A 20,860-nucleotide genomic window follows, 5' to 3' on the forward strand; every position below is an offset into this window, starting at 1 on the left:
CCTGATAATAATTTGGCCACAAGTGTTAGCCTTCTGTTTATAGTTGAAACATTTTGTTAGTTATGCCTTAAGCATGAGGAATTTGAGTTTATTTCAGTTTTTTCTTGCCCCCTCTCTGTATAAGCACTGGAATCTCTCCCCCAGCCCCTTTTCTATGGATAATAGAAGCATTTGTGAAACAGTTGGTCTGTGTATTAAAGGTATCCTAATACTTCTCAGAACTTAAACTCCTACAAGCCCTCTCCCTCTCTGTTTCCCCCTATGGAAAGTGCTTAGTGTAGCACTAGGCGCACCAAATATGCACTCGATAAGTATTACCTATGGCAATAATAGTAAGCTGCTCTCTTTTTTCCTTATACGGGGGACAATCAGTGGTTTAGAATTATAGATGCCTTAGACCTGGAAAAGGTCTGAGAGATAAGAGTTACCTGGTCTTAACTTCCCTCCCAATATGAAAAGCCTTCTCTTCTATCCTTCACTGATAGCCTTCCAACTTCTGTTGGAAGATAGCACAGAAACTGCTTCTTAATAACACCTCTACCATCAAACCTAGGTTGGCTGTCAAGAGAATTCAAATACTAGGAGGCACCCCTCAGTTTTTCTGGGTCTTCCTACTCCAGGATAAACTTCCCCAGTGCCCTGATGTCACATGTTTTCTGGATACTTTATAGTTCTGGGCTCCCTTCATTAGATGCATTCCAATTTGTCAGTGTCTTCCAGAATGGAATAGAATATTCTACATGTAATCTGACCTGTACTCACTAGTGTCATTTATTTCTCTCTGACCATAAACACTACTTCTGCTACTCTAGCCTGAGAGTTCATTAATTTAGTCTAATAACCCCATCATATCATTGGCTCCAGGAGCATATGTTAAAATATCTAGCTCTTTTTATGAATCATTGTCAAGCCGAATCCATTCCATCTGTATTTACACAGAAGATCTTTTGTTAATCTAAATTCAGGTCTTCATTTCTTCCTGTTAAATTGCATGATGGTGATTTCAGCCTATTCTGACACACACTGAATTCTTTTTCACTCTTCACTCTGTCACTTTTCTAGTTTTGTCTCATCTGGAGACTTAACAAACATATGCTTTTGATTTTGTTTTGATTCGTGTAATTTTTTTTAGATTTATAGAATTATAAAGCTGAGAAAGTAGCTTAGATGACAACAGGCTTCGCTACCCGTACCATCCCCTTGTTTTACACACGAGGAATCTGAGAGTAGACAAGTGAAATTGGAGTCACTTGGCCAAGGTAACTTTTGACAGCTAGTAAGTAGCCAATCCAGGATGCAAATCCAAGTTATTGGACATCAAAGTCTGCATGCCTAGGCCACCCCACTGTGTTGTCTCCTTCCTTGTAAATCTCGATATTCAGGGCTCCCGTCTCCAGAGTCCAGTGTTCTTTTCACTGCATCTTGCATATGTCACTTCCTTTGTCTACTAACCTAGCAACTCAGCCACAACACACACACACACACACACACACACACACACACACACACGCACTAATATGTTTACAAGAGTAAATAGGATTTTTTCCCTTTTTTTTTCTTTTCCATGTATTCTAATTTTTTTTCCAACTAACAAACATTTTTTAAAAATTAAACCAAATCTACAAAAGAGGGTGGGGAATAAGGCTAGATTGGTAAACCTTTTTCTCAGTAAAGTCATGCTAATTCCACTTAGTCACACTGCTTCCTTTTTTTTTTTTTTTGCAAATGCTTATAAAGCATGTATTTAATACTCATTTCTTTAGTTAGACAGATTGTTGTTAGGCTTGGCAATCTGGAGTATTAAAAATTTACTTTCTACCCTTTTTAAAAACTGAAACTATAGCTACCCATCTTAGTTTTTAGTGTTCTTTCTCCCTCTGCTGATTTGGAAGCAATGTAATGCATTTCTAATTTTTTTGTTGTTGTTTCAAGTTTTTACCCTCTCTCGGGGGTGGGTATAAAATCTTAGATTAACGGTTGTTTTTCCTACATCCCTTCTGGCCATTTTTAATACTGTTGAGACTTCTGCTGCTCTGATCTAAATGTGATTCCTTTATAGATAATCTGGTTTATTGTCTGGGAGTTTTTAATGTTATCTCCTTATCATTGATGTTCTGCTGTTTTACTGTTATGTGCTTGGGTTGGGATTTATTTTTACTTATCCTGTTAGGTACTTGGATACAAGTCTGTCTTCAGTTCTGGAAAATTCTCAGCAATTATCTCTTCAAATACTGCTTCTCTACCATTACCTCCATCCTCTTCTGGAATTACTATTGAATAGATATTGGAAGCTTTCAACTCATCTTCCATGTCTCTTAACTTCCCTTTTATATTTTTTCAATCTCTTTGTTTCTCTGTGCTGCATCCCTGGTGAGTTTCTCAGTATCTACCTTACATTCTCTCTTTAAAACAAACAAAACAAAACAAACATTTTTTTATTGTGAAATATAAGACACGTACAGATGCATAAAATATCAATTTACAGCTTGACAAATTATTATAAAGACAGGACTCATGTAACCTCACCCAGGTCAGGAAACAGAACACTGCCAATACCGAGGAACCCCCTCTGTGCCCTCCCAATCATAGCCTCCTCCCTCTGCCCTAAGGTAACCATTGCCCTGACTTTTATTATAATCACTTCCTTACTTTTCTTTATAGTTCTAACGCTTAAATATGCAACCCTAAACACCAGAGTTTAGCTTTGCATGTTTTAATACTTTATATATTAAAACTATAAAAGAGAGAGAGAGACTGAACCATACAGTATGTATTCTTTGATCTGGGTTCTTTCACTCAACGTTGTATTTGTGAGATTCATCCTTGTTGTTAGATATAGCTATTGTTTCATTCTTTTTCGTTACCATATGAAAATCCACCAGCAGTGTATGGGAACAGTAATTTACTCATCTTCTCTGTCTATTCTACAGGTTATCCCACCTATTACATTTCTTAATTTCACTCAGTAATTTCATTTCTAGGATTTTTAATTGGTTGTTTTTCATATCCACCTGATTTTGTTTTATTTCTATTTTCTTTTGATTCATAATTTTATGGGGTTTTTTTAATGGAAATCATGCCTCAATTTATCTCTTTGAATATTTTTAGTACATACTTATTTTAAAGTCTTTGTTAGGCTGAAGTGAATTCTATTCCAGCTGTTAAACTTTGTTGTCTGATGTCTTAATAATAGATTTCTTCATGTATTTTGAAAGTTTTACTTCCAGTCTCATCTTCCATTAAGCCGTAGCCTTAGTCACCAATTAGACAGCTGCTTGTTTTCCAGCATCCCTGCACAAGCGGGAGAGCGCCACCTAGCCCCCAACTTCAAGCACTGAAGCTGATTCTATTCCTTGTCTTCCACAAAACGTTTTGGATCCCATTCCTCTGGAGGAGCCAGTTCCTGGCCACCACTCCTGCTCCCTGATACATACAGAAAAATCAATTCGAACCTGTCATGCTTGTGGCTTCAAGTCCTCTCTGTCATGCATTTGTGTTTCTGTCCACATCAACATTGTTCTGTATTTCAGTCACCGTGTATTGTTTTGATTTTCTCTTTTCACATTTTGCCTGTTATCCTCTGTGTTTAGAACAGAAGGGATTTTTCAAGTGCAAACTCATCATTTCTATTGATGTGGACATCTACCTCTTTTTCATCACCCAGAGAATTCTTTTGTTCTCTCCCTACACCCTGGCATGTGATTCATCTAGGCCTGACATTTTGACATCTCTAGGTTCCTATTTTCATTATCAGTAAAAAGGAATTGGAGCACATGATCCTTTAGTTGTTCTAAGACTTTAAACTCATTTAAACTGCTTAAATTTGTCCCTCTCTTTCTAGTTGGAAAATTTTTCTTAGTGAGGGAAGAGACTGAAGCAAAATAGAGCAGTCAAGGAGTTCTGCCTTCCCTCTGCCATCTGTCAGTAGTGCACTATCTTCCCGAGGCTGTGCTTCTCCCTTCGCCTGTTCATCTTCTTTATCTAAATATTATTTCACAAGACAAAATCCTTTTGGGGGTTTTTAATATGGTTATGAACTTGAGCTTACTTAGGATTTGAGACTTCCGTGTTCTGTATTCTGTCATAGATGTAAGTTCCCTGAGGCCAGGGTACTTGTATGTCTAGTTCACCACTCTCTCCCAGCAGGCTGGCATGTGGTAGACACTCAGTAAGCATTGGTTGCATACCAAATCCTGTGTTATGCCATTTTTTTCTATTTAAATATGAGCTTCAAAGAGGGTTCCCTATATCCCCCCATTGGTTTCTTTAAACGTGCCTTCTCCCATCTCTTCTTTGGTATGATTTATGATTATAGTGTTAAGGTTTTCTTTAGAGTTTTTCATCCCTCTTGAACCAGATATTCCATTTTAGGTATAAGCCTATATATTAGTGAACTATTGCTGTATAACAATATTACCACAAATGTAAGTGGCTTAAAACCACACCCATTTGTTATCTCAGTTTCCATGGGTCAGGAGTCCAGGAACAGCTTAGCTGGGTCCTCTGTTCAGGGTGTTGCAAGGATGCAGTCAAGGTGTTGGCTGAGGCTGCAGTCTCATCTGAGGCTCCATCTGCTTGCAGGCTTGCTTAGCTTATTGGCTGAATTCAGTTCCTTGCAGTTGTAGGACTGAGGGCTTCAGTTTCTTGCTGGCTGTCAGCCAGAGGCTGCCCTCAGCTCCTAGAGGCCACCTGCAGTTGCTTCCCATGTTAGGACTCCTAGCATGGCCCTCTGCTTCCTCAAAGCCAGAAAGGGAGGGAGAGAGTCCAGAAAACAGGTGTGAGAATCTGATAACAATGGAATCATGTTAACATCATCACGTACATCCCGTCACCTTTGACATGTACTGTTGGTTAGAAGCAAGTCATAGGCGCCACCACGTTCAAGGGGAGAGGATCATGCAAGGGTGTGAATGCCAGGAGGCGGGGAGCATGGGGGCCTTAATTAAGAATCCCTCTGCCGCGGCCTATAAACATCGTTTATGGACTTTTGTAATGTCCTTTCTTGGAAAGTATACTTTCTGAGCAATAAATGGTTTTAATTTTAGTTCCCTAACTTGTTACTGAAGTGTTAATGATATAGATTACATTTCAAAAATAATGCTCTGTGTTTCAAAAAAAACACTCTGTGTTCCTTTTCTCTTTTCTATGCAATTAAAAAAGCTATAGAGTTAGATTTTGCATTTGTAATCTTATACAAATTAAGTACGGTATAAGTATATATGTAGAGGGGCCGGCCCCCTGGCTTAGCGGTTAAGTGCGCGCGCTCCACTACTGGTGGCCCGGGTTCAGATCCCGGGCGTGCACCGAGGCACCGCTTCTCCGGCCATGCTGAGGCCGCGTCCCACATACAGCAACTAGAAGGATGTGCAGCTTTGACGTACAACTATCTACTGGGGCTTTGGGGGAAAAAAAAGGAGAAGGATTGGCAATAGATGTTAGCTCAGAGCCGGTCTTCCTCAGCAAAAAGAGGAGGATTAGCACGGATGTTAGCTCAGGGCTGATCTTCCTCACAAAAAAAAAAAAAAAGAAGAAGCCCTCTCCACTGATGAGGGTCTTCTATAAAATACAAATAAAAAAGGTATATATGTAGAGATACATATTACTGTAGCATACGCAAAACTGTTTACTACGCCTAATGGATGATTTTAAGCAATTTAAGGATAATCTTAATTTTACATAATTTTTCTCCACACCTGCTGATTTTAAGTGTAACTGCCTTGTAGGGTATAACTCTCCTGCATCCTGAAATATCTGCTTTGTACAGATACTGTTCATGGCAGTGGCATTCATGTCAAGGAGCTTTTGAGGAAAAGTATGTTTGCCCGCTATGATGTTACATCAGATCTACTTGATTATTTTTAATCCAATCTTCCTATAACCTCTTTCTTAGCCTTTCACTTTCCAGGCTATGTGTCTAGTTTTTAAATAATTTATTCCCCTTGTCCATTTAATTCCCCATGTTACCATTTGATTTATTCTTCTTTATACCTTCTCGTTTCTATTATATCTTTCTTAGAGTACAGCTATTAGGCTTGCAGGCACCTTTCCCCGAGGATCATGACTTAGAACAAGGGTTGGTTCTTATATGTAGATGATGCGCTTAACTATTGGATCTATATATTTAGGATATAGTTGACAGTAACTTATTTGATAGCAAGTAGACAGTTACTTTCTGTCTATCATTTTAGGTTTCTGTTCCTGTATTCTTTTTCCTGCCCATCTTCAAACCATTATACCATCTTCCACTTTATCTCCTGCCTCTGAATTCAGAAGACCACATCTTTTGTGAATTTGGAGGTTTCTTTCATTTTTATTAACTTTTTAAAGGCTAACTAATACCATGTATTATGTCCTTATACCAAAATTATATACTTCTTTAGATAAGTGTTTTTAATATACCTTTTATTTTCTTATATTGAATCTATTTCTTCACTCACAACCAAATGCTCCTGTACACTTCTGATGACCAAATTTAAAATACTTTTTTCTGGAACCTTGACAGGGGCTTCCTATTTTTTTTTTCTTTTGTTTTAATTTAAGTAATTCCCTCTGGTTTTCAACCAGTTACCTTTAATTAAAACCTTGGTATTCCTTTTGCTAAAACCATATTGCTTCCTCTCAAAAAAAATATTGTCTAAGCATGTAACATCTTGCCCTTTTCAATGGAAATGAGGCACATCCGCATTTGGTTCCCCAAAGTATAAAATTCCACTAGCCACAAAACCACTCTAATAGACTTCTAGCACAGTGGCTTTTTTAAATTCATAGTTTACTCCCCTAAAACTATTGAAAATGTATACATTTCTTGGTTAGATGCCATTTAGAGCCAGTATCTTTTGAGAGCATAAGGAGAAAGGGACATCTGGTTTTTTAATTAGATCTAGAACTGTGCTGTCCAATATGGTAGCCACTAGCCACATGTGGCTATTGTGCACTTGAAATGTGGCTAGTCCAAATTGAGATGTGCTGTAAGTGTAAAATAGATACCCGATTTCAGACTTAGTACAAAAAATATATAAAATATCTCAATTTTTATATTGATTACATGTTGCAATGATAATATTTTTAATATATTGGGTTAAACAAAATATATTACAATCAATTTAACCTGTTTCTTTTTACCTGTTTAATGTGGTAACTAGAAAATTTAGATTACATATGTGGCTCACATTATATTTCTATTGGACAACGCTGGTCTAGAAAATCTTATACATTTACTAGTCTTTGGCAACTGTTGTCTCTGAATTGTTTGCTTCCAAAGGAAATTTGAAAGTAAAATTCTTAAGTCTCTCTAAGCAAAAAATTTACTTAGTTCTCCTTCATGGTCCCACTAAGTACCTAAATATATGACATATCAAAGTTAGGAAGTATATTAAGAACTTCTTTTTTGGGGGGAGACAGTGGGTTAGAGTCCCTTGTAAGGTATTTGTTGAATTGTCTTTGGCCCATTTTTTTTTTTTTTTTTTTTTTTTTTTGTGAGGAGATCAGCCCTGAGCTAACATCCGCCAATCCTCCTCTTTTTTTTTGCTGAGGAAGACGGCCCTGGGCTAACATCGGTGCCCATCTTCCTCCACTTTATATGGGACGCCGCCACAGCATGGCTTACCAAGCAGTGCATCGGTGTGCGCCCGGGATCCGAACCAGCGAACCCCGGGCCGCCGCAGCGGAGCGCGCGCACTTAACCGCTTGCGCCACCGGGCCGGCCCCTCTTTGGCCCATTTTTAAAGCCCAGTTATATTTGCACAGTGATGTCATATCTGTTCCTCAAATAGTTTTTTATAGCTAAAAGACCACTGTGTAAAGAGAACAATTGTGGTGGCCTGCAGCTTTCCAGTAACGTATAGTTACTTGTTCGTTAGAAGCTGTAAATAATAGAATTGTATCAACATAGTCAGCATCTAGTTTGTTTACATCCTGAATACTGACAGCAAGAGAGATGATCATTTATAATCCAGTTAATTGAATTGGGGACAGAAAGGTAGGCAACAGATAAAAGACATTCTGCTTCCTACACTTAATATCACCTGACATTTTGGTTTGGGGTGACTCGGTGGAAGTAATTTACATTAATAAGCTATATGAATGAAACATCAGAACCAAAAACTTATTTTGAAATTCCTAGTGGTTTGTGCTGATACTTTTTTTGCCCTCATGATCTTTTTATAACAGCTTTATTGAGATATAATTCAGATATCACATGATTCACTCTTTTAAAGTGTACAATTCAATGGCTTTTAGTATATTCACAGAGTTGTGCAGCCTCACTACAATCTAACTTTAGAACATTTTCATCACCCCAAGGAATAACTCCATCACCCCAACCCTAGACAACTACTAATCTACTCTTTGTCTCTAGATTGCCTATTCTGGACATTTTATATAAACAGAATCATACAATATGTGGTCTTTTGTGACTGGCTTCTTCCACTTAGCATAATGTTTTCAAGGTTCATCCATGTTGTAGCAGAACTTTGTTCCTTTTCATGGCCAAATAATATTCCACTGTGTGCATATTCCACGTTTTATTTACCCATTCATCAGTCGGTGGAATTTGGCTGATACTTTTTTAACACTTAAAAATTAATGAATTTAGTATTTACATTCAGTAAGAATCTTCCCATATATTCTCATATTGAGCCTCATAGTCCTTTGTTTAGGTAGATGTTGTTGTAGTCTCCACCATTTTATAGGTGAAGAAATGGAGGCTCAGAAAGCCTAACTAATTTACCTAAGATCACATAGCAATTAAGCACTAGAACTCAGACTCAAACCAGTTCATCTGACTCCAAATCATGTTTTCTTCCTTGTTGCCACAGCACACCCCGCCCCCCGTCCCTTGGTGATTTTGTTGTAAAGAATAATTACTTTGTAGTTAGCGTCTTCGCTAACTATTTTGTTGTTGTTGCTTGATTTAATATACTGTTAGATATGGGAAATGGACTTGAAAATAACTTTTAATGTGGCCTCTCCCAATAACTTTGTGGATAAGATGGGAACGTATTCTAGGTGATAATATACTCAGTAGCTTAGCAACAGATAGAACAATTATACAAGAAGCAAACTGCTTAACACATTGATGTCCACCTACGGGGACAGATCCAAGGGTGTGCTGGAGGGCTCTCTTCTTTTCCCTGTCTCATGAAAAACTTCTATAATGACCTAGATAAAAAAATATGTTTGTATTAAAAGACCTAGTTTATGATATTTGTAGAAATCCCAAAGTTGAAATTTTTGCATTTTATCCATCTGGTAGTGTCATACACAGAGAATATGCTCAATAAAAACTTTTTATAGTGATAACATATATTCTCTCTCGGATTCCTTTTTTTCCATAGGGTTCTGTGGCTATAGCCGGTGCTGTTATTCGCTGGCTAAGAGACAATCTAGGAATTATAAAGACCTCAGAGGAAATTGGTAAGTATGTTCTAACAAACAGTTAGAATCTGAATGGTGAAAATTTTTGATATTTTACCTTTGCAATCTGTTAATACTTGTGCTTTACCACATATGTGACATTAAATTATATGGATCCCTATTATGAGTTTGATTTATACATAAAAGACTATTTTGTGAAGATTTATAAAACAACAAATTGACATAATTAGTGGTGGATTAATAAACTGGCAAGGTAGGGCATAAAAATTACCCAACTATAAAATTGAACACCAAAGATTGCCAGAATCTGCAGTAAAGTAGTCCAGTTATATTTATCTGATGGGAAAGAGCTTTAACTCTTAAGAGTGAGCATTAAAACTCCAGTACCTATAATTTAAGTATTAATATGGCTATTTTCAGTCTATGGATAATTATTTTGAACTCACCTACCCACTCTGTCATCGACTTGTTTAATTTTGCCTGAAGATGAGACAATCAGAAACACATTTCTGATTAGGGACGCATTGGAGGCCACGTCTTCGTCTCCTAGTCAGCAACCTTAAAAATAACGGAAATGAGCTAAAATACCTTAATGAAACCAATCCAGTTCCTTTATTTCTTGGTCTGGGTTTCATTTTAGTGGGTGTATTCAATGTGGGGAAATTTGTTTTTGTTGCTCCCAGCATACTGCTGTAATTAGGAACATTTTGCTGTACTAATGAATAGGAAACCAAAAGCCCTGTCCTAATTTTGTTAAACAGATGTGTTTATGAACTAAAGTAAGTAGGATATGTTAAAGTAAGTAGGATATGTTAGAGTGATTTTTGTTTTTCTTTGTTTTTAATGTTAGAAAAACTTGCTAAAGAAGTAGGTACTTCTTATGGCTGCTATTTCGTCCCAGCATTTTCAGGGTTATATGCACCTTATTGGGAGCCCAGTGCAAGAGGGTAAGAATTGAAAATAAGGTATGCTTTTGTGGGTCCTGATTTATTTACTAAATTAGCTAATAACTTATTAGTTAATAGTTTCCTATCTATTTTCAAATTATTTTAAAGTGTTGAGGAAACCTTTTCCATTTGGAAAGTATAATTTCAGAACCTTTAAATTCCAAGAAGTTATAAATCATCTGACAATAAGCCCCCATATTCATATTCATGAATTCATATCCATATTCATATTAGTGTTGTTATCTTTTATCTTCAAGGCATCTGAAAGTTATGTATCAAAGAGATATCATCCAGATGAATACTGATTTGGTTTTATATTATTGTCATCTATTCAGATGGATCATGAACTTTTTCATATGTGGATGCAGAATTGTGGACTCGAAGGACTTTCCAAGCTACTTAGTGTTTATGTCCAGTTTTGGGGTTTTTTTTAATGTCCTTTTTATTTCTGCACATTTCTATCTACCAAATTCAACCTTTCCATATTCAGAACATTTCAGATTGATGACTCATTTATTCCACTCTAATATTGAAATCTTTGCATATATTTTTAGGATCATCTGTGGGCTCACTCAGTTCACCAATAAATGCCATATTGCTTTTGCTGCATTAGAAGCTGTTTGTTTCCAAACCCGAGAGGTAATAAATATAGGCCTGTTGTCTTGTACTTAATCCACTTTCATTGCTCTTAAATAAATTATATATTAATGCCAGAAATTTGTTAAGTAGTTTATCAAAAATTAAGCCTGCCTAAACACTAATACAATAAATATAACTGTTCTTTGTCCAGCTGTCATTATCTTCTAAGTTCCTGTTATCTGCCAGGCTCTGGGCATTTTACATGTGGAGGGGATGCTGAGTGGTACATATTAGGCAAAGGGAATAGCACAAACATAGGCATTGAGGCAGGAAACCAGGGTGCAAATAGAGTTGTTTGGCTTGGCTGGATATAAGGGTGAGTGCAGAGGTGTAGTGAGAGAAAAGGTTGATTGTGACCAGATCAAGGAGGGCTTGGAAGACCAGAATAAGAAGTCTAAATTTTGTTCTCTAGGCTTTGGGAAGCTCTTGAGGGTTTTTGAGTAGAAGATTGCCCTTTTCAGAGATGTTCCTACGAAATACTTTAATGATGCTCATTGCATTGGTTTATTTAAGATTTTGGATGCCATGAACCGCGACTGTGGAATTCCGCTCAGTCATTTGCAGGTAGATGGAGGAATGACCAACAACAAAATTCTCATGCAGCTACAAGCAGACATTCTGTATATTCCAGTAGGTTAGTAAGCCTTCTTTCCTTTAAACTCCTAGAGCAACATTTCTTTCAGAAGAACTAGTTTGTTAGACATAAGGAACTGCAAAGATGTTGATGTAGCTCTCTCCCCTCAGTGAAGCCCTCGATGCCTGAAACAACGGCCCTGGGCGCTGCCATGGCTGCAGGGGCTGCAGAAGGGGTTGGCGTTTGGAGTCTCAAACCCGAGGATTTGTCAGCTGTCACGATGGAACGGTTTGAACCCCAGATCAACGCTGAGGGTACATTTAATGAATGAGACCTTTAATGGTATACTGTGAAAAAGGCCTTAGTGAGAGAGAGTTTGCCTTTCTGTTTATTCATAAGTTAAGAAACTAAGTAAAATAGCAAATGCTACTGTTTCAGATTTGGCTACTAAGCATGTTGGGTCACACTGAATGAGTGTGAATGAGAGAAATAATTCCTTATTTAAAAAAAACTCCTAACTGCTTTTTTTTACCATTCACTTCTCTTGTTTACAGTCCTTTCATGTAGGAGAATAACACTGCCACAGGATCAGTTCTAGCTTGTTAGCATAGTCTTTGAGAAGGGAGATATATCACTCACCAATCCCTAATGTCTACACTGGATCGTCTTTGGTTCTAGTGGTCTGGTTTTAGGACGTGATCAGCTGGGCTAAGGGACATTCTGGTAACTTTTAAGCACAGCAGAGCTAGCCTGACAAAAGCAACAACAATTTAAGTAAATGAGCATTAAATAATCTGATTCATGGTCCTAACAAACTAAGCTAAGCCACAATCTCTGACCAATACCTTATTAAAATACAGTGATACTTCTCTTAAATTGAAATAAATGTGAGTACAATAATCAGGTTTTATATATATAATGAATTTGGTTTTATAACTTTTTAAAAACCTATATATAAAATAGCATCAAAGTGGATTTTGAGCTATTGGGAACTGAGCTTTCAAATGCATTTTTGTTTAACTTTCTGGAAGTCTATGCCAGCACTTCTTTTTTTTTTTTTTTTTTTTTTTTTAAAGATTTTATTTATGTATTTTTTCCCTCCAAAGCCCCAGTAGATAGTTGTATGTCATAGCTGCACATCCTTCTAGTTGCTGTATGTGGGACGCGGCCTCAGCATGGCCGGAGAAGCAGTGCGTCGGTGCGCGCCCGGGATCCGAACCCGGGCCGCCAGCAGCGGAGCGCACGCACTTAACCGCTAAGCCACAGGGCCGGCCCCCAGCACTTCTTAATTTTATTTGTTCTTTCTCATATATAAGAAAATAGATTGTAATACTGGTAATTTTATAGTCAGATAGTATACCATGTGCCTTGATGTAGAAATGTGTTTCAAAATCTGATATTCTGTCTGTAAGTAATTTTTAACTTTTGCAATATTGGATAAAATATGAAGTTCAAAAAATTTTTCTACTTCTGAAAAAAAAATCTACTTTTTAAAAAGAAAATAATGTTCAGAGAAAGTATATGGTCTCGAGACACTAATCCCACTCTTAAAGCAAGGAACTTTTGTGCAAAGAGTTAAGGATTACTATTTTCTGAGGAGAGCCATCCTTGCTGTTTTTTAAGGCCTTAGCCCAGAGTTAATCAGTTATGTCAATTGTCCTTCCCTTCACCAACCCCTCTGCTCTCCCGACAACACACACGCACGCACACACGCACACATGCACACGTGCACATGAATAGGCACCTATACGTACATAGTTCATTCTTCCAGCAAACATTTGTTTAGAGCCGACTACAGGCCAGAAACTGTCCTGACGTGAAAATATAGAGATGAATATAGAAATGAACCAAGTCTTTGCCCTTCAGGAAACTCAAGTATTTTGGGAGAGGTAGACAAAACCATGAAAATTCACTGTGGTAGTTGATATCCTGAGGTATGTGTGTGAGGCACTGTGGGGAGATGGAGGAGGGGCCAGAAGTGGGGCACTGGAAAGCTTTCTGAAGTGAGTGATACTTGAGCAGTGTCTCATGGGTGTTGCAGGCTTTGGGTGCTGTGGAAAGGCCAAGAGGCTTGAGAGAAGGGTAGCCCCACACGTGGCTGCCTATTGTTAGGAGGAGTACACCCTGTGTGTGGATGTACCAGTGCTCATTTTTGTTTAGTCCTCCTATTGTGGATTTCCACCTTAAGGGAATCCTGTCTCACAGGAATGCCATTTGAATCTTGTGAGAAATCAATATTTGTTAAATCCTTTGGCTGACCAAAAATAATTTTCCTTCTAGTCTTTCCACATTATAGTATGCCTCTCCCCTCAGCCCAAGCTCACACACACACACATGCGTGCACACACACACACACAAAGAGAACAGATCAAATGGGATTCCCCTTTCTAATTCATCACCACTCATTTGTAAATGGCCTGGTCTTACCAGGTAGCCTGTCTCCCAATCTCCCTTCACCCTGTAGACCATTCTGAATTTCCCCTCCAACTTCCAAGCAATTTCCCCTTCTCTTCCAGTCAGGGGCAGTCACTAGCAACCATACTCTCCCAAATATGAGTCCTGGGAGAGCCCCATGTCAGTTTAATACGTGTAACAATTTGTCAAGAATGCTGAGTGAACATTAAGTATGGTGCTTAGAACATCTCAGTAAACTACCTTTCATATGTGTGTTTTTCCTACCTTCTATTTCTAGAAAGTGAAATTCGTTATTCTACGTGGAAGAAAGCTGTGATGAAGTCAATGGGTTGGGTCACAACTCAGTCTTCGGAAAGTGGTAAAAATGTTTTTATTATTATTGCCACTTTTTCTTAGTATGTTAAATATCTTATTTAAATGTCTGACCATTTATACTTAGCAAGGCTGCTCTGAAGGAAAGCATTATCATATGTCCAGAGTTTCTAACATTTTGAAAACACTTAAAAGATCTAAACACAAAATGTAAATTCTCAGGTTGATATACATCCTTAACTCTATCCTGCCGTATCTTTTCTTATTAGTTTATTCCTGGTACTTCAATTGATGACTTAGTTTTCTAAAAGTAAAATTATTTCTAGTTTCTTCTTAATGAAAAAAAATCAACTAGAGTCTTTTTTTTTCCTCTTAATGTCTTACTTGACCTTTTTGGGGGGCTGTCTTCATGACCTGAACCAACTGAAAGCTGTATTAATTTCACAATATATTTCTACTTCCTGGGCTGATTCCAAGTTCTTAGCAAGTGTACGTTATGGGAATTCATTGGAATCAGAGAGGAAGAAATATACCATAGTAAATTAGAGGTGTCGTAATAGATTTAGAAGTGCACTTGGCAGAAAATACAGGACTATTTTTTTCAATCACTTAGGTAGGAAGGTATTTAGCTTAAGTAAACCATTTAGTTGTAAACAGTCTTAAGCTGTCTTTAATATGCCTTTGATATTTAAACAGCCTTAAACATGCCTTTAATATGGCATGATATTTTAATTCTTTGCTAAATGCAAGATATAGAACATAATGAATGGAACAATGGGCAGTAATATATTGAAGCATATACTTTAATGGAGAAGAGTTTATGAATGAAATGTAACCTGCCTTCCAACCCCAAAGTGAGTATAGAACCACTTTTAATGTATCTGGCTTTTAGGAGAAGCTTCTGGAACCATCCACTACCACAGATCACTGTGATCTGTATTTTCAGCCCTGGATGTTCCTATTTGAGGCTTTTGTTTGTTCTCCTAAATAAGCTTAATATCCTTTCTCTTTAAATCTTTTGTTCTGAGACTCAACTTCCTTTCCAAGATGGTGGCAAAGCTTTTCTTACTAAGGCTGTTTGCAATTTTGAGACCCTCTATAATTAAACTTCTCAATCATGAGTATTTCTCTACCACAGTGCTAGTTGCTGTGCAAGATATAACAGATGTGCGCCACTTCGTCTAGTGGTTGTATTTTTTTCACTCTTGGATGTTAATTTTGAATACACTTCTTTTTTAAAGAATGTTAAATTTTCTAGATATATAGTTTTTAAATTCAAGAAAAGCATAAATATAAGAAATATTCTTTAAAGGAAGAGATTCTGAGAATCCAGGTTAGAAAATATCAAAACAACCATTATTCTCAGGCAATTTTTATAAGTGTAGATTAATACAATTTAGTTTTTAAATTACAGTAATATTAATTGTGGGGTGCATTTCCTTATACACCAAATTCTATTTAAAAAAGAAAATGAAACCAGTAGGTTTTGAAATTCATTTTCAGTAGATTAATATAATTCTTCTCTGATAGCCAAAGGATCTATAATTTGAACTTTGGGGAAATTGGCTTGCTCCTGTATCTTTTGGGGAAGAATCAAGAAAGCTAAAATCAATAGCCTCCCAAAAAGTTCTCTCTTTGGCTTTGCCAGTGGAAGGCTTATGTTGGTCTATATGTGCTATGGTAGTCCCCTCTTATCTGCAGGAGACGCGTTCCAAGATCCCTGGTGGATTCCTGAAACCGCGGATAGTACTGAACCTTATGTATACTAGGTTTTTTCCTATGCATACATACCTATGATAAGGTTTAATTTATAAATTAGGCACAGTAAGAGATTAAGAATAGTAACTAATAATAGGGGCCGGCTTGGTGGCACAAGCGGTTAAGTGCGCACGCTCCACTGCGGCGGCCCGGGGTTCACAGGTTCGGATCCCGGGCATACACCAACGCACCGCTTGTCAAGCCATGCTGTGGCAGCATCCCATATAAAATAGAGGAAGATGGGCACGGATGTTAGACCAGGGCCAATCTTCCTCGGCAAAAAGAGAAGGCAATTGAACAATTATGTGCTGTAATAAAAGTTACATGAATGTGGTCTCTCTCTTAAAATATCTTATTGTACTAATCCTTCTTCTAATGATGTGAGATGGCACAATGCCTGCGTGATGAGATGAAGTGAAGTGAAGTGAAGTGAATGATGTAGGCATGGTGAGGTAGCATTATTTTGGGACCGTGGTTCACCATGGGTAACGAACCACAGAAAGCCAAACCGCGGATAAGGGGGGACTGCTGTATGTTCTTGGCTACTTGTAGCATGCTATCTGTATTGTTAATTGTCATAAGCCTTCAGTATTGATTATACTTTTGATTTGAAGTAATCACTCTTTGCTAGCTGTTATGAATATACTATTTTTATAACTTATTTTGTTTTGCTGTCATGTGATTCTTAACACAAATATTGTAATTATGTGTCTCTCTTTTGGTTTGCTTGACTGGAATTCCCTTCTACTTGGATGGCCACAGGTGACCCTAGTATCTTCTGTAGTCTACCCTTGGGCTTTTTTATAGTGAGTAGCATGGTAATGTTAATCGGAGCAAGGTACATCTCAGGTCAGTTACTCTTTAAATTAGACAATTTTATTAGTTAGTGTTAATGTATTTGTGTATAACTCAGCAGAAAGTTTTCCATGTTTTTCATTCTTCCTATGCTAAGGAACCTGGAAAGTCCACTAAATGTCTAATTAGTTAGCCCAATTAATCTTTTGGGGCAGTCGGAATTAAGGACTGTGACTCTGCTTAACCTCTTTCATTTGTAGTAGATGATGATTTCTTTGAGGGGCTACATTCTGCAGTCAGCTGCAGCAATAAGCAAAAGTGCCAAAATGAAAGGACTTTCCGAGTGACAGATGAAAGTTAAAGTATAATTTTTGACATTAATTAAATTGGCTTTCAAACATACATAAGTTGTTTTTCATACTTATGAAAATCTGCTATGCAAGTCTTAATATTTCAATTCTGGTAAGAGTTTCGGCCAGAGTACGTTAGCAGAGTTTCTGTAAAACTCTAAAACTGGGGAAAATTTAGAGTCACTTTTATTTTAGTTAAAAGAATGTATTTTGTGAGCTCAAGTTTTTAAAATTATTGCTTAAATAAATTGGGGTTGAAGTTAAAACTGAATTATTTTTGCACATTAACTTCTAAATATATTTTTAAAAGTAAAATTGCTCAGCATATTATGAAATACATTGCATAACCTGTGTTACATGTTAATTTACATGTAATAATCATTTTTGGAAGCTGTTCCTGATGATAGCTCAATTTTTCTTCAAGTTAATGGGTTAAATGGAAATGACTTGTTCCATATGTTGCCAAGAAAATGAAACATTTTTAAAATCTTCATAATTAAGGAAAGAGTTAAATTATTTCTCTTAATTAATTAGATGATGGCCTGGGTTTTAAATATAAAATGTAAACTTTTTTGATATGGGGGAACATCTGTTTGTAGAAATCTGACAAGCCTTAATTCATCAGTTTAGGGCTACCTATATATATGTATATATGTGTGTGTATATATATATATATGGAATGAAAATTATTTACATCAGCAGAACATTAGATTGTCTTTTGATTAGTGATAAAATGTAGGTTACTTGCATGAGAATTTGAAACTAGATTACCTTTTTTTATATTCATATGCAGGATAAATGTGTTTAAATCTTCTGCTTCCGTAATAACAATACCTTATTTTGGTATTAGTGCTTTACATCTTACAAATGGCTTCTGTATACGTAGATCTATACAGAATTAGCAGATATCTATTTTCTTGCTTCTCGAGAATGTTTGGTGAAAGAATCCAAATATTCCCCAGAAGAATTGTAATTTGAATTTATAAAGAAACTTATATGCTGTTTTAGGAGAAGTTCTGTTATTCTTTTATTATCCTGAGGGTTTTCTTTGGCTGCATAATGATGGTCTGGAAAAGGAAAGAAAAAAACATAGCAGCTGAATGTTTTCATTGATTTTTTTCTCCTTCTCTTTCCCCTTGGTACCATGACAGGATGAAAAAGCCTGGTCTCTATGAAAATTGAAACATGTAGCATATCTCTACACTACAGAATACATTAAGTGTTCAAATTCCTAAGCTTCCAAAATGGATATGATTACCATCTTTAGGCTCTCTCTTGGTAACATATACTGAGATTTGAGAACAGTGGGGATTGCTTGCCTTGGTAAACAATTAGCAATAGTGTTAATATTTGCTAATTTTGGAATTGGCCCAGTTATTTTTGTTGCATTTTAACTGTGAAGCAATATTTGGAAATCATATGGAATTTCTAGCTCAATAAATGATTAGGTAGTCTGCATTGCTTTAACTCCTGAATTGCATGTATGTTATTATTGACATATCGTTTTTGTCCCCCATTTTAGGTATCCCGTAAATAATACCAACTCATGGATTCCACAGATGCGAGCTCTTCATCTAATGAGAGAATCCAGCGGTTGTCTCTTAGTGTGATGACACTATTCGTAGACTCTGATTTTATTTATAAGCCACTCGCTGCATGACCCTCCAAGTAGACCTGTGGCTTGAAATAAAGAAAATGCAGCAGAAAGAATGCTATAGAAACATTTGGTGTGTTTTTTAACATCAACAGTTAAGATTGGACCAGCCACCTTTGAGGCTGACCCTTCTTTTGCCATCCCTTCCTGCCCCATTCCCTCTAAGATCTAAGAAGAATTCAGATCCTGTCCACTGGAATCTTTCATCAAACATCTTCGAACGCTCATGGGCCAGGATTTGATTCTCTGCAGTACACACACTTGATTAAAGGTTTATTACTAACAGGCTAAAAATGAGCGACTTTTTGTTTGTTTCTTTTTAATAGACCCCCAAGAGTCCTTTTTTCTGCATATTAGGGAGACCACAGCATCTTCACTGAATGTTTAAATGGAAACCTCTACTAAATTCTTAAAATGGAAATTTAGTACTCTCGTAGCTTAGATATTTTTTTGAAAAGTATTTGCTAAAGCTGAAATTCTTTGGACATTTTATATGGTCTCACTAATTACACTGAATTGCTGTCTGGATCTTATAGGGAAGGACACTTTTTCCTTTTTTTTCCATCTCTCCTTTTTGTATTTTTTACTTTGTATGTGTAACATACATGCCTATATATTTTATATACTGAGGGTAGCCCATTTATAAATTAAGAGCACATTGTATTCAGTGGGTTTATTGGGGCTGGTCTTAAGTGGACCACTATGTGTAGAAATATTTTGGGGAAAACACTGTACACATTTTTGGGCAACAGTTATGCATATTATTTACCAGGAGAAACTTTTTCTTAAAGAGCCAACATTGAAAATTTAAGTGTATGTTCTCTGTCAATAAAAAAATGTACTTTATTGTGACTTCAACTATATTTTTTATATCTTACCATTTTATTTGTTTTAGCTGGATGTATGCTTAAAAAAAAACCTGTGGAATACTACAGTAAATATTGTTTTCAAACACAAGCACTGGTACATATAAAGTTATTTTCCTTTGTCATAATTTTAGACATATTTGGGATCCTTTTGAAGAGATGTCAAAAAAGTTTAAAAACTTAAGTAGAAAAAAACCTTAGTAATAAAGCCAAGAATCTCTTTTTATCTAAATATGTTATCAGTTGCTGATAAGCAATTATTTCTATTTGGAATGACAGAGAATTATTTCTTCTTACTGTCATTATAACTGAAAAAATGTTTATTATTAGAAATGAATTCCAATGAAACCAAGAATTTCTCAAAATATTTAGTATTACGTGTTATAAAAACTTACCTAATCTAGCTGCTTAATGTCAATCTAAAAAATATTTTTAAATTAATTTGTTTACTACAAATAAGAAAATAGTGCCTCCCAATTATTTTCTTCAGTCAGTGCTGAAAATGGCAAAATATTTATATATTAATATAAAAGATTTTGTTTTGTTTGGAATTAATGATAGTTTGCATTTGCAGTTCTGATTGTACTGTTTCTACATTATTGAATCTGCTGGGTTTTATTGATGCAGCTGCCAATTTAGTGAGATAAATATTATAGAAAGGTATCATGAGATTATTACTTCGTGGCAAGGGTACTTTTTAACATAATTATGTTTCTACAAAGGTAGGTTGAGTTAATTGTAAATAATTGTGAAAATCACTGTTCAAATAATTTTAAGATTAATTTTCTATAAATTGCAATATTTATAAATGTTTGAAATTGTACACATTGATATTTAATGATAAATGTACTTAAAATAAATTGACCCCTCATTCTTACTTGCATTTCTCATTTACAGACTAGAACTTAGATCAAAGTTAAATTAAGAAAGATATTTCAGGAAACGTGATACTCAACTGTTAGCCCTTGATCAGGCACATTCTGTAGAATTAACCAACAGCTGAAGAAATAGTTTCTGGAATGATGAACACCTTAATCATTCTATTAGAAAAGACTACACTGTGCCATCTCAGCATCCAGGAAATACCCTGGCGAGGTCAGCAGCCGTTGTCATTAGGGTCTCACGTGGCTAACCGGGACCTTCTACTGGTTTCTCTCTGCCTGGATTAGTCGGTG

General features: G+C 36.4%; 1 protein-coding gene across 4 annotated transcripts in view; it reads left to right on the forward strand.

Annotated features, from left to right (window-relative positions):
- Positions 1-19,671, forward strand: part of GK (glycerol kinase) — a 74,007-nt gene extending 54,336 nt beyond the window's left edge. For 3 of the 4 annotated variants that reach the window (XM_058535603.1, XM_058535600.1, XM_058535602.1), the window contains 8 exons: positions 9,336-9,414; positions 10,226-10,322; positions 10,877-10,961; positions 11,475-11,595; positions 11,706-11,849; positions 14,228-14,308; positions 16,783-16,869; positions 18,688-19,671. In XM_058535603.1, coding sequence (XP_058391586.1) covers positions 9,336-9,414; positions 10,226-10,322; positions 10,877-10,961; positions 11,475-11,595; positions 11,706-11,849; positions 14,228-14,308; positions 16,783-16,869; positions 18,688-18,698 — 705 coding nt within the window. In that variant the 3' untranslated portion in view covers positions 18,699-19,671. The remainder of the gene's footprint in view (positions 1-9,335; positions 9,415-10,225; positions 10,323-10,876; positions 10,962-11,474; positions 11,596-11,705; positions 11,850-14,227; positions 14,309-16,782; positions 16,870-18,687) is intronic. The other variant, XM_058535601.1, reaches the window with a different exon arrangement.
- Positions 19,672-20,860: the final 1,189 nt, after the last annotated feature.

Source organism: Diceros bicornis, chromosome X, assembly GCF_020826845.1.
Source record: "Diceros bicornis minor isolate mBicDic1 chromosome X, mDicBic1.mat.cur, whole genome shotgun sequence".
NCBI lineage: Eukaryota > Metazoa > Chordata > Mammalia > Perissodactyla > Rhinocerotidae > Diceros > Diceros bicornis.